This window comes from Labrus bergylta, chromosome 16, assembly GCF_963930695.1.
Source record: "Labrus bergylta chromosome 16, fLabBer1.1, whole genome shotgun sequence".
NCBI lineage: Eukaryota > Metazoa > Chordata > Actinopteri > Labriformes > Labridae > Labrus > Labrus bergylta.
The window spans coordinates 23,552,378-23,566,331 of NC_089210.1; the positions used below are offsets into that span (position 1 = coordinate 23,552,378).

At 41.2% G+C, this 13,954-nt stretch overlaps 1 protein-coding gene across 5 annotated transcripts in view; it reads right to left on the reverse strand.

Annotated features, from left to right (window-relative positions):
• Window positions 1-11,640: 11,640 nt before the first annotated feature.
• Window positions 11,641-13,954, reverse strand: part of LOC109994607 (BAH and coiled-coil domain-containing protein 1) — a 62,526-nt gene continuing 60,212 nt past the window's right edge. For all 5 annotated transcript variants that reach the window (XM_065964533.1, XM_065964531.1, XM_029279888.2 and 2 more), the window contains exon 29: window positions 11,641-13,852. In XM_065964533.1, the coding sequence (XP_065820605.1) occupies window positions 13,643-13,852 (210 nt within the window). In that variant the 3' untranslated portion in view covers window positions 11,641-13,642. The remainder of the gene's footprint in view (window positions 13,853-13,954) is intronic.

Genomic DNA, 13,954 nt, shown 5'->3' on the forward strand with positions numbered 1-13,954 from the left:
GATTTATACACAAGTGCGTAAATAGTGTGAGCTGGTGTTACAGTCTATGCACTATACCCCTCCCATGCTGGTTCAAAAGCTTTAGCTATCCCCAGGTTCCTCTAGAGGGTCAGATGATTGTGTTTGTGTAGCCTTCCTGCAAAATCTGCTAGTGGAACTGTTAGCACAAGGGTGGGTAACAAAATAGGAATAATCCAAACAGTGGAAGTGTAAAACTATAGGGATAATCAGCGATATGTATATAAAAACCAACGTTGTGTCAGGTAAGTCTAAGAGGGATGGAAATCATGCCTATGACACAATTAATGGAAACATGTGAGGTCAATATTGGTGCCCATAGCTAATGAAACTGGCTAGAGGGCAGCAGTATAGGCCAACAGTTGGAATAGAGGGGACAATGTGTGGGAGGAGAGACAGTGATGAAGAATAGAGAGGGAGCCCTTATTATGTAGTGTGAACTCAGCCAAGCTGTATATCCAACGTCTGTCTCCATAAGCCCTGAGCACTTGCTATGTGTTCATCCACACAGAGAGATGCTATTTGTGCTTGCAAACACACAAACACACACATTCCCTTCAAACAGTCTACGGTAGCTTGTCTGACAAATTGGGCACATTTGTTCACTGGAGAAATTTTCATTGAGCAACCGGGTCTCCCCTCCGTCTCCTGTTGTTTCTCATTCAGGGGTTTCCTCCCCTCTTCCTCTGTCTGTGGGTCGATTGTTTACAGCAGGAAGTGCCTGGCATCCTCTCACTTGGCATTGGGAGACAGTGACTTGGCTGGTGCGGGTAGCCCAACATCATTCACAGTCCCAGTGCCTGCTTCGATGTAATTCATGTGCTTTTGGGAGGCATCCTTACCGGAATAGAAAGCATTTTTGTTGATTATTCCGTCTGTTTTTGATTACATCCTGGCTGGCCTCAGAGTGCTAGTGGACAATTTAGCCATCATTGCTAGATGGGTTAATGGAGCCTCTGCGGGAAGTTTATGTTGGGGTTCAAATCAGTAGATTGGCTGAGATTTTTGGTTGTTACAACAATGATGACTGCGGCATGCAAATGTTTGTATGGTATTGCTCTTTTTATGTGTCCAAAGTGAGAGGTTCCCATTCGAGTTCTGAGGGAAATGTCTTAACTACTGCATGGACTGGCATGAAATTTGGTAAGCACGGTCTTGACCCCACAGGATGAATTGTACCAATTTTGAGACCCTGTGTCCTTAACCTGTTGAGCAATTATCAGGTCAGCATTTCATTTGTCCTTTGATATATTTTATAAATGCTTGCAAAAGTCACCACAATTCAATCTGAGTTGTTGTACTTTTGATTAGTGCTTATAAGCTAACGATAGCACTCTGTCTTGTAGGAAATGTTTTCCGTATCACTAAATGTGTTCTTTAATTATTTGAAGGGACAAAGTAATCAGTTTTTAAGTATTCTTTTTTTTTTTTGCCAAGAACCTTTTTAGGAAGAATGAAACACAACACTTACGTAATGCCCAGACGTTGTCAGAGTCCCCTGTTTGTGTCCAAACCAAGCAGCAACCTCCAGCATTGAAAAAAGCAAACCACACTTCCTTGAGTGTCCACTTGAGGGTGGCTGCAAAAGCAAAGAAGTCCCCATTAGGTCCCAATTTTTTTTAAAGAAGTCAAACATGTTTACAGCCTGGTACAAAAAACTACAAGTTATAAACAGCTAATTTCTTAATTTTCTTAACTGTATGAGTTTTAGTTGAACTCATCTGTTGAACTCAACAGATGAACTCATCTGTTTTGAGTCTATTTTATTAAATCTAAGAGTAAAACATCATTTCGCTTAATTAGGGACGAGGCTGAGTTGACTGACATGTGGACGTGTTGTAGACGTTTGCCAGAAGGCCTAAGGCCCGCCTCAGCTCCACCTTTTTACCTTTTTCAGAATTGTCTAATAGTGAAGTTGAGATTGCATTTCTAGTATGGCAAATAATATTGCTGCTGTCACTGCCGGTATAGTGTATTGCAAAAATGTCAATTTTGCCAGAAAACTAATGGATACTTCCACAGTAAACATTAAACTGACGTGTTCCAATTCTTAATTTTACCATCTTGCCAGCAATATGTATTCGTTATGTAAATATAAAATGGATGTAGCCTTCACTACAGTTTCCACAAAAAACTGTAGTCTAATATTGATTATCTAGGAGACAGGGCTGCACAACAACAAGTAAAATGGTGAGCATGGCAAAGAAAATACTGTACCTGCATTGCATCAGCATGTTTACTTTGTCACTGCATGTTAGCATGCTGACATTTGCATTTAGCCTCACAGCCGCTAGCAAGCTTGTCTTACTTTGACAAAGCTATAAGTCATCAGATGTTTAATCCATCTCCCGACTCTTTGTCCGGCTCATTTCCTGTTGTTTGCCCAGCTGTGATGTGGGGCAAACTGTAAAAGAGAGGATACTGGGCGTTTTGAAGGTGCAAACAGAATTTGTGCTCTTTGACCCTTGAGATGGATGTTGCATGGTTCTGAATAGTGCTAACTTCTGCATAAGTACACCAATTTAGTTCTGTTGAAGTGCTAAGCCTTCTGGGGCTGTTTGTGCTGGGTAAGCTTGTATTTCCTTGAGCACGCACCACCTGTCAGCGAGCAACACGACTGTGTGTAGTTGTGTGTTTGTGTTTATATGTTCATGCATGGACCTTACAGGCGTGTCACAAACCATGACTAGCGGCACCAGTTGAAACCCATATGTTGTTTTTCTATAACAGTAAACGGTAAGTACTCTTATTGAGGAGCTTTCAGACGGTGTGACTGTATTCTAAAAGCGTTTGTGCTTATGTGAGTGCACATATACATGTAACTTTCCCATGGGGCCACCTGATCCTATTACATTATCCACCACACATCAAAGGGTTAAAAGCTGTCTGCCTCTATAGTCATTAAGCCCTCTCTTAGCCACAGTAAATCAACGCTGTTCCGGCAACAGCTGCTCTGATCACCTATTAAAACTTCCATAATGTGCCGTGTGTACAGAGTGGAGCCTGTAACCCGACACTGGCCAATAGACCCCAGATAAAGGCTGTCCTGAGCCTCTGATCTGGTTCCTATGGTCAGGATAGCGCGGGAAGTGGAGCTGAGTGGGGAGAGATGACAGAAAAGCCTTGCCTCAGGGCCTGAATCCATGCAGGATACAAAACAGATATGCCCTGTACTGTAGATGTATTTATATCTCAAGGCACCAGACTGTAAGATGTTATCATGCCTTTAGCCCAGTTGGTTGAAGTCTTTAAAACTTAATATATTCAAAGCTGGAGATTTCCTCTGCAAATGCCTGGTAACAGCTGAGAAAACGCTTTATCTGATGTGATTGGAGCTATACATTAGAACTGAGTAAAGGAATGCACCATGCCTCTTTAAATTCTAAAATACTAGTTTTAAACGTTGACATTGATGAGAATACACAGCAGCTTCTTGCCGTTATCCTCAACATGACTGGACCACAGGTTTCCCCCTGATCTGGTCTAACACATTGTGTGAAAATCAATAGCAAGATGAGCTAGCTGGACTACTGTCAGAAGCACACACTCAGGAGGCCCGTCTCCATGGAGACACAAACAGGACATGAGACTGCCCTCAGGTGAATGCTCTGTGTGGCTCCGTCGGCTGAATTGGTCCATTTAGGTTTCATTTTCTTCCTTGTCTACATCTTTTTTTCTTTCTCTTCTTTTTTCACTTTCTCCCCCACTGTTCAGCAGCAGGCCCCGGGCTGGACTTTTTCATCTTTTTCTTTCATTCACTCACTTTTGGTTTCTCCCCCACTGACAGGTAGCAGGGCTTAAATTCAAAAGAGGACATAAAGTGATATTGGGTCTCTGCACATAACAACTGTCACAGGACATTCAGGGGATGGATGCTGATTTGCTTCTGCAATGTTTGTCAGTTGATCTCATAGCTCGGCCCATGCATGCTGGGCTCTTCCCTCTCCTCTCTCTGGCAGAATATCTCTTCACCTTCTTTGTCCTCTCTTCTCTTTGACATTTTCTCTAATATCTCGTCCTCACTCAACCATGCAGATTGTTATTCAGCCTCTCACCTCTTCATTAAAAAAGACTGTATATGGCGGTGCCTCTGTTTTCAGCATCACAGGGTACATTAAGTGCTTTGAGTTTGATTCAAATTTAGCACAGCAACCCCAATGGATTTGTTTGAAGAAAATGAGAGATGTCTCCAAAATGTCTGATCAAAGCCTGGCTTAGTTGCCCAGGGGCTTCAACTCATGTTGATAAGATGCCCAAGTGCCAGTCATGGAGCTTAAGACTGCATCGTATCTAAGCAGATTGTATATTTTTAAAGTGCTAGATATATTCAAGAAGAGCGGAGAGTAGAGCAATCCAGTGAAGGACATGGACGTGTTTAAGGGCTCTAGCAACTGGCGCTGGGGGCCTGGCAGCTGGGTAGAATTCTTTTATATCCTTCTATGACTGGCACTTTTATACACACACACAGGCATGCATGCATGAGTGCATGCTCTGTCTCTCTCACTGGATGTCTCTCTCTTTAATACGCTCACTCACCACTCGTGCCATTACACACGCTGATATCCCGTTTCATCGTGGGTGAGGCTACTACAGAGCTAGGCTACAGGAAAAATTGGTTCTGTGTGTGTGTGTGTGTGTGTGTGTGTGTGTGTGTGTGTGCGCGCAGCAACTTAAGAGTATGTCTCTTCATCACCCTGAGAGGCCTGTGGTGCATTAGCAACAGAGCAACAGTGCATCAGTTGTTTTGATCACCTGCATCACAGAATAGGGGTGTGGTGTCATAATAATGCAGGATGGGGCCCTAATATGTATGGGGGGGGGTTGTTATGTCCATGAAAACTTTGAACCACAGGAATTCATTAATCAAGACAAAAAAAATAAAGTGGATATTACATTTTTAGTAAAACAGTTAATTTACGAGAAGAAAATGTCAAGTTTTAGAAAATAAAATGGATTATTCTCTTAGACAATTTGCATTAAAATCCTCAAAGCCCCCCTCGGTTTTCCCCTCTTTTCATTTATTTGAAGAAAAGCCTCACTTGTCCATTTTTTTTTTTTTTTGCACAAATATCCCCATAAGTGTTGTTCACTATTTGTTTTCCTGTGTAAAAACACTTATTAGAAAACAACAGATGCTGTAAAACAAGGGACTGCTGTAAAAGGAGTTTAAGTGTTTTGGCAGCATATTTCAGACACCATCTGATTTAAACATAGAATTTGGTCCATGAAGGAAGCTGAAGTGGGATATACAGCCAATATCCAGTCATGATGGTTGTGGATTTTGATGTTTATTGTTACCATGCCAACATAAAGTGACTTTGTCATTCATATCGATCAGGTCAGAATTATTGGTAAAGGATGAGATTGCATTGTACCTTTACTTAAAATGTATGTCATGCTAAAATGTAACACCTCTTAAGCTTATTTCACAAATATACTCCTGAAAAGTTCAAGAAACATTTCAGAAAGCCTGCCCTATGAAATCGTCCTGAGCTGCTTATTCACATACATCCCTCACAGCATGAGGATTTCCCTGTTTGACAGGAGTTTCTTAAGAGGCAATAAGTGCATCCGAAATCCAAGATGGCGGAAGATGTGACAGCCCAACACTGTAATGTTAGTATTTTGCCTTTCTACCAATGGTACATGTAATTAGACTTATTCATAGCATCACAAAACGAGTGGAAAAGAACATACTGCACTGGAAAGCAGAAAAGTATGAAACAGTTTTGTTACATGATTGAAAATCAAACTGATTGCTCCGTGGTAACGTGATAGAAATTCATTGAAATTTTCTCAATACTTCCTGCTGTATTCAAACATCGGCTCCCTCTGACTTCATTTAGACATTATACGAGGGGGCTGGTAGGAAAAAGTCAGAGTAAAGTCAGTGTGAAAAATCTTCCTTTCCTGTTCACACATACAGCTCACCCCAGAAATGTTGGTAATCATTCAGGAGTTTTTTTGCATGTGTGAAAACAGCTGAAGCCTACATACACACACAGAATTGCAGCCAGAGACAAACTGATGGCAGTCCACATATGAGCACTTGTATACGGATGAAGGAACATATAGACCCAGGCACGCCCATATTCCACTGGCCCCTAGCAGAAGCTATTGTATTGTGATAAATGGAGTGTCTCCTGTCTATGTTGCTACACGGTCCTGCAGCAGTCCACTGGGAGCCTGAGGATGCTTGGTGGCCTTCCTCCAGGTTTCCTGTCTCCTGACTCAGCACCAGCTGTGCACACCAGTAGGAAGAAGAAAATTCAAAGGGTAAAAATAATTCACTGGAGATTCATGGTATGCTGTGACCCTCAGGCAGTCAGTTAGACAATAGTCTTTCTTTTACCTGACAGCTACCGAGGCAATGCGTTTCTAAGGACGGATCATCATGCTCTGTGGCATAATGGCCACTATGGATGATGTCATGCAGTAGCAGAATATATAGGGTACTTCCAGAAATGTGCCAGAATGATGAAAATGCAATATGTTTCATAATGACATACTTTTAAAGCCCTGTTTCACTGTAAGGATGTTTGTGCCAGTTTATTCTAGATCATCTGGATATGATTGTTGCTTGTTTAAATCACCACAGAACTACATCCCATACGGAGACACTTAATCAAAAGCTAAACTTGGCAAATTTGTCTTGCGGTTTAAAGACAATCTCTGACAGTTGCCCTGGCTGACTCTATGCCCAGAAGCCACTCTGGCATTGGAGGAGACTGAGCTTTATGGCAACAATGGCAGGCGTGCCAGCGGAGCCAGGCAGTCATCATGCTAGCGACCACGGTGGGCTGTCAGAGAGAGAGAGAGAGAGAGAGAGACAGAGAGAGAGACAGAGAGAGAGCTGTGTGGCAGCACTGTGCGGTTGAAGCGCCTGCTCTCTCCATAATGGAACAGCTGTTTGGAGCGCGGTGCACCAGGGCGCTGGAGCACAGAGTAAATAGAGGAGAAGAGCAATGTAAACAGAGATGGGATGGCGGGAGCTGCTTCCCTGCTACCGTGAAAGGGGGTAAACACCCCAGAGAACTAGACGGAGGGGTTGTCGACACAAGAATGCACAAACACCACTACACAGCAAGGTGTGGAAAGAGAGAGGGGGGGGGGTGTATTAAGGAGAATGAGCTGCAATGTTCCACCCAGCCTCAGGTTTCCATACATAACTAAACCTTTTTTTTAATGGTTGCATAATTAAAAGTGTTTAAGAACTGTACCTGCAACCTTACTTCATTATAAACCAATTACCTTTATTGATTAGATTTTGGATGCAACCTATCAGTTGAGCTCATTAATCTCTCTTTCTACTTGGACAAACATCTTTGTGTTTTTATTACTCTTGTTTTAAAGTGTTTCCAGCTGTCCCGCTCTGACAAATCGGACAGTCTGAGCAGGCCGCTGACCCCTTTTCTAACGGACTGTAACTCTATTGTTGGGTCAGGAGTGTTCTGTGGACACTGCAGGTGTTCACTCAAATTTCGTATTGTTAGGTGACAAGAGGAAGACGTGAAGGCATCTTTACATGTTAAGATGAAATCCAGACTCATGAAGGGGTTGAGGCCGCATTTTGGCAGCAACTGGTTAAACCCAGCCTGAACCCTGTGTGTGCTTCAAAGATTGCTGAACTGCCCAGGTTCACATTTTTTGTTCACATTTCCTAGATCTTTTGGATATACCCATTTACAAACTGCCTACATCACTTCAATTGGCAGAATTCTGTGACAGGAGTCAAGTTGTGCCATTAGATGGTGAGTGTGTATTTCAGGGCAGATACATATCTGAGATAGTTTGAGGCCATGTAACTATTAAAATCCCTTTCTCTCTCATTCTAAGCACTCGTGGAATTAGAAATATTTTATAGTTACAGATGAAATAACCCCAGAGTGGACCATCCCCCTTCAAATATCTCCCCATAGGAAAATGCTTGATCCTCATTTCTTTTAAGTTTCCTGATTCATTCATTTATGGATGATCCACTGCTGTTATGTCAAATCTGGATCAGTCAATCATCATTTTTATTCGTATAGCTCCAAATCATAATACATGTAAACCCAAGACTTAAAAAAAAAAGATCAGGTCCTGACTGTACTCTTAGTAATATTATGTGGATAAGAAGATTTATCAGAATGTATGAACCACAGTAGTAGAAGGGAAACACCCTTGTACAGTAATGAGTCATGCAGTTGTTATTTTGTCAGCATCATGTAAGCAGGGTTGCGTTATCCTATCAGAGTTTGTGAGCAACATATGTAGCGATGAGCAACAGTAATCCAATGTAATGCTGAGGAAAGCTCTTCTAGCATAGCTGATACCGAATCTTTACAAGCCACTTATAATGAGCAACTGAGAAATGGATTAGGGGTGGCATGGCTGGATGGGGGGCAACAGCATGCAAGACACAACATGGTGAGAGAGATTCATGTGTCCACGCAGCACAGGAGCATGCAATAGTGCTGCAAATCCCTGTGAGGAAGTGAAGATATTGCAAACATTTAATGCTCATGCTGTAAAAATACACATTTTTAAATGATGTGGAGTTTACAAGCACAATGTTTAACAGTGAGCCCTGTATCTGTCTTTAAACACATTGTTACAGGTCTTGTTTATTACATTGAAAGTTTATCAAATTTGACAGAAACATCCTTTTTGAAACTTTTACTTTTCACTACAGTATTTCTCTCTTTTGCAAGCCTGGCTCTTTAATATTTGTATCCAAATGTAGACATCAAAGATACGAGATGTTTTTTCACGCTGTTGCTGCACTATTGCTTCACTCCATAGAGGAATGACTTGGAAGCTTCTGTTACTCCTGCATACAGTTTGGTTTGTATTATTCTACTGTGGTGACATCTGCTCCATAATTGATATCCTCAAAAACTAATGATCACGATTGTAGGGCCTTTTAAGAAGACACAGTCATCATCTGAGGGATCTGTTTGTCCTTCTCTTTTCTCCCAGCACCATGTTAAGACCCAAGACCTCACCTCAACCCCAGTGCTACACACACACACACACACACACACACACAGGGCTGTCTGTCCCCCCCCCCCGTTCAACCCCCTCACAGTCAGAGGCCAGACAGGGTCAAGCAGAGGGCGAGACATTTATGAGGTGTAGATATTTGTGCAGGAAAGCATTCCTCCTGTTGACACTGAGCAACACAGTCTGGATGCTGAGCGAGCTGAACCAGACAGGCACTGAAAAGTCAGGCAGGCGGACCAGCCTGTCGAGTGAGACGTAATAGAATCCAGGTTCTTATTTTTTCAGTGCAGTGACCTATTTTTGTGACCTTATCTTTCCCACAGATATTGCATGTTTGCGCAGCTTCATGCAAAAGTGGATAGTTTGTGAAAAATATACAACATTTTACAATCTTGTTCTATTATTATATTAGATCATTTATGACTCATATATTTGCCCTGCTCCTCTAAGCACAGAAGAGCAATGAAGCAAATCCCTCTCAAAACATGGTAATAATCTTAACCCCCCCTTACACACCCACTCTTAACCCCATCACCGGCTCCAGTGGTGGGGAGATTCCCTCCTACCCCCATGCTGCTGATGCAGGAAGGGCCATGGCTCTGACACGGGGCAGTGACCATAGTCAACACTAAAGGTTGTGGTGGTAAACAGAGCTGTTTGTGTTCACTGGCCCGCTGTTGGAGATGACTGATGTGCCCATTAGCCCCTGTCTGGGCATTAGGGGGAGGGGTGATGGCGCTTGGTCTCCATGCAGGACAAAAAGACCCCGTGGGCCTGCCGAGAAAGGTCACTGACCCATATTGTGTCTCCTCCAGGCCTAGCTAGTGGTCATATCACTGACACAGGTTACAGAGATTGGCTTTGTCAGAGCAAAACGAGCATGTATGCAAATGTACAGCAGCTGCAGGTTATGTCTTGTGTGGTGGTATAGAGGAATATACCTGGCAATGAATGGAGAAGGGATCATATCACTCATTCCATTTTGTGCACTATTGTCGAGAAAAACAACCCAAACGACGCTGTCTTGGAGTCCATAACAGAATAATTGATGGTCTCACATTATGCTACGTGCTGTAGCATATTTTTTCCACCACTAGAGGGCATCCTCCTTTAGATATATTCTCCGTTGAGCTGATAAAAATGTATCATACGTGCCTTTTTAAAAATCTAAATAACCATTTAATTTGAATAAAATCTAAGCTTTTCAAAATTGAATTTTTCCAGTCAAAGAACTCCTGGTTCAGTATCACAAACTCAGTTTAAAAGTTGCAGCTAAATAAAAAAAAAAAAATCACATTTACAAATCTAGAAAACATTTAACTCTTTGAATGCTGAATTGGGTGTTTGACAAAATGATAGCTCAGCGCCTATTTCCTTTGTTTTGTCTCCTTTTTTTCCCACCGCCCAACAGATACAACAACCAACAACCAATTAGTTTTGAGGGAAAACAGGCAAACGTACTTTATCATAAATCACAAAAAAACTCTGATCTATCCCTGAATCAGTCAACATCATATTTACAGAGCTTGGCAGCTAAACCCAGTAGGCTTTATCTGATGCTGTGACAGATTTGTCTCTATTTACTAAGGAACCCAAAGCTCACATCAACTTAGTTCAGCCAGAGACACTAACATCAAAGGATTTACCGCAACAAATAAAAGAATTGGCAGAATAAGAGTTGTGTGCTTTACAAATGAATAAAAAAAAAAATTCTAAAGGGAGCACATTAAAACTCCCTAAGGCATATAAAGAAGAGAGGCATGCGCACATATAAATGAAATATGTGGTATACATAATGCAAAACAAGGCAAAAAGGCTGCCATCACCATGTGTAGTAATAAGAAACCAGAACAGGTGGAGGCTGTGGGATGGTTAAGGGAGAAATCAGCCATGTGATATGGGAATAAACAGTATAACCAGTTGCAGCAAAGGCAGCGTGAATGGGAAGAATGGGAGTAAGTCAGTCAGTTAAAATCAGCTGATGACATGCATGACATACAGTGAGTGATCTGGCTGAAGCAATTACTTCCTTTTGTTGGTTGGTGTAATAAAGTGTAATTTTCCAGGTTTTTTGGGTGGCGGGGATGTAAGGTGGGGGGTAAAGCAAAAAATAAAATCTATAAATTTGTCCAAAAAAGCACCGATGTAAAATGAGTAAGTCAGCCTGCTCTAAAACTTTCTCTTTGGCTTCGGTTTTGTGTCTGTCTATCTCACTTCGATGACAGAATTCTTTTACTCCTGTCTTTAAAAAGCAATATCTCAGTCACATTAAAAACTCCTCTCGAGCTGTCTATTCTACATCCAAGGGGACATTCCTGAAATGTGTCACCCTGATTTCTGTTGTAACTTACAATAAGGAGCGGCTTCTTCATGTTTTATATTGAAGCGCCACATTCACATCACTCACCTGAGGATGGTAACGTTTCCAGTGTTCCGTTGATTGAGCTTTTTCTGGGTTTAAAGTAGAGAAAAAATATTGTTTGAACAATAATAACAACTTAACGCTATGAAATAAGTACCAGTGAGTGTACAAATAGCTGGGTTACACATACATACGTGTTGATGGGAATACGCAGATACAGTAAGATGATGGAAATGCAGCAAGAATACTGCAATCAATGCACAGAGGTTTGTGGATGAGAAGAATCCAGTGTTGCTTTATTTCTTTTTACTAGATGGCCTCTACAAGACCAGTTTTATTTAAGAAATGCAAATGCGACATCACACCAAGAAAAACAATGTCACATTCTCATAAAGCGCTCTTGGCATGAAAAAAAAACAGCAACAATGACAATAAATAAAAGGTTGGCGAACAAAATAAAACTTTGTGAACAAAGAATACTCAGGATTGCATATCAAACAAGACAAAAAAATAAGGACAAAATGTACTTGGCACAAATTAAATTAACTTAAGTCATTTTCAGATTGAGTGAACCTTTTATATGTCCATTGCTTTGTGAATCTGATTGTCCTTCACAGTTAGCATTTAGAATGTGCGTGTACTGTACAAAATAGACACAGCTGGCTGATGAAACTAAAATCGACTAATTCCAACAAATTGTCAGCACTCCACGTCTTACTTTGTCAGTACCTCGACCTTCACAGTCACACTTCCAGGTGGCCTTTTGCTGCATGTGTTTGCACTTAACAAAAACTGCAGGTACATGTGCAAGAAACCATTGTCACAATGCAAAGCCAATATATAGATAAATCTTTATGCACATAGTGGAGGACAAGTATTCTATAAGTTACCAGTGATTTCTGATTTGAGTTCAGTACAGGTGCTTGACACATGTTCAATTTAAATAAGGAAATAAAGACATTAAAGACACTTTGGTATTTTGTCGGTCATAATGTGCTGAACTAAGCATTCATGAGTGCAACGCACATTTAACGCAATTTCATGAAAAGTCCCAGTCTTGTACTTAATTGATTTGTGTGGACATGATTTTTGTGATGCCAGGACACTCATCACACACAAATATCGTATCGTAATGGTACGCTCATGTCATTAATCTTGAATCATTTTTGACCCGTGATTGCAGTCCAGTGGGATCTGCCATGTGACAATGACCAACTTAGAGGTACATAAATAAAAATGTGTTTTTAAAATAGGATAACAAATATGCAAAGTAACAGGACAGTCTTACAAAAAGCCACTTGACCTATTTCTTTTTTTTTTTTAAACAGGCTGACCCCTTTCTCTCAGAAAGTGAGCCTTTTCCTGTTATAGACTAAATCCTTCTGTCTTTGTTTGTGCTCTGTCTGTCTCCGTCGGTCTCAGCAGGGCATATGCAGTGCAACACTAACACCTCCAATCTTGACTTCCCAAAGCAAAGGAAAAACAACGTCATGTATTCGACACCCATATAAAAATAAATCAATCGCAAACATGGAAAGATACATCTCATATATACAATAAACTCCTATATAAAATAGTTTTTATGTACATATAGACAACAAACAACATTACAATATTGAACTGTACAATGTACACCTGATCTGTTAAGACAGGTGAGAGGTACTGAAGTGTATGGCTTGATTGGAAAAGAAAATTCAAATTATTTACAGACATCAACTTTACATCCTTTACATGTTTTTTTCTTTTTTTTTTTACTTCCCTGGAATGAAGCGGTCCGGGGGAGAGCCCCATGCCTTACTTTTGTTTCCATTCCCTTAGGTAAGGCTACCTGTTAAAAAATTGGTCCGCAAAGACTATTCCATGTGTGTGGTAATTTGCACAGTCAAATGCACTCCCAGCTCCCCTTTGGTGACGTATAAAGAGAGCTGAAAACACGAGTCTTCTTAAAATTGTCCAAAATGGATCCATTAAAAAGAGATTAGTAAGACGAGCGAAATGCCACTTATTGAATTTGCCCAGAAAGACCCAGACTTTGAACTTTTCTTCTTGAAAGGATCCACCAGTTTTGGACATCAAATCATCTCTATGAAGATTAGATACCAGTAGACTCCAGTGTGTGACCTCAGACAGTCCTTCTTTGGTGCTGACATTTAGTCCATGGATCCATGGGGCAACCCAAGGAAACTTGTTGTCTTCCAGTGTCTGAGGATCTTCTAGTTAACATCATGGACCTTAACTTCCTCCAAGAGAGTCCTTCAGTAGTGTCCTCATTGAGGTTCAGCACAAAATGGAAACCCCATCAGCAGAAACCAACTGACCAGTAGTTGGGTCATATGTCCCAGCCAGGTAGTAGAGATCTGGGGAAGTACTGTTCGGCTTCTGATTGTGAGTCAGACACTCATACTCCTCCCTGCTCACCACCTGACACTTATGAGAGATTGTCTGGACGTCATTCTCATCCTCATGACATGACTGGTAGAGGGCATGCTGGAAAAGATAAAAAAAAGGGTTAGTTGAAACATTATATGGCCAACAAAGAAAGCCATGTTCTTAAATGTCTATGTTCCACACGTGGCTCACAATCTCAAT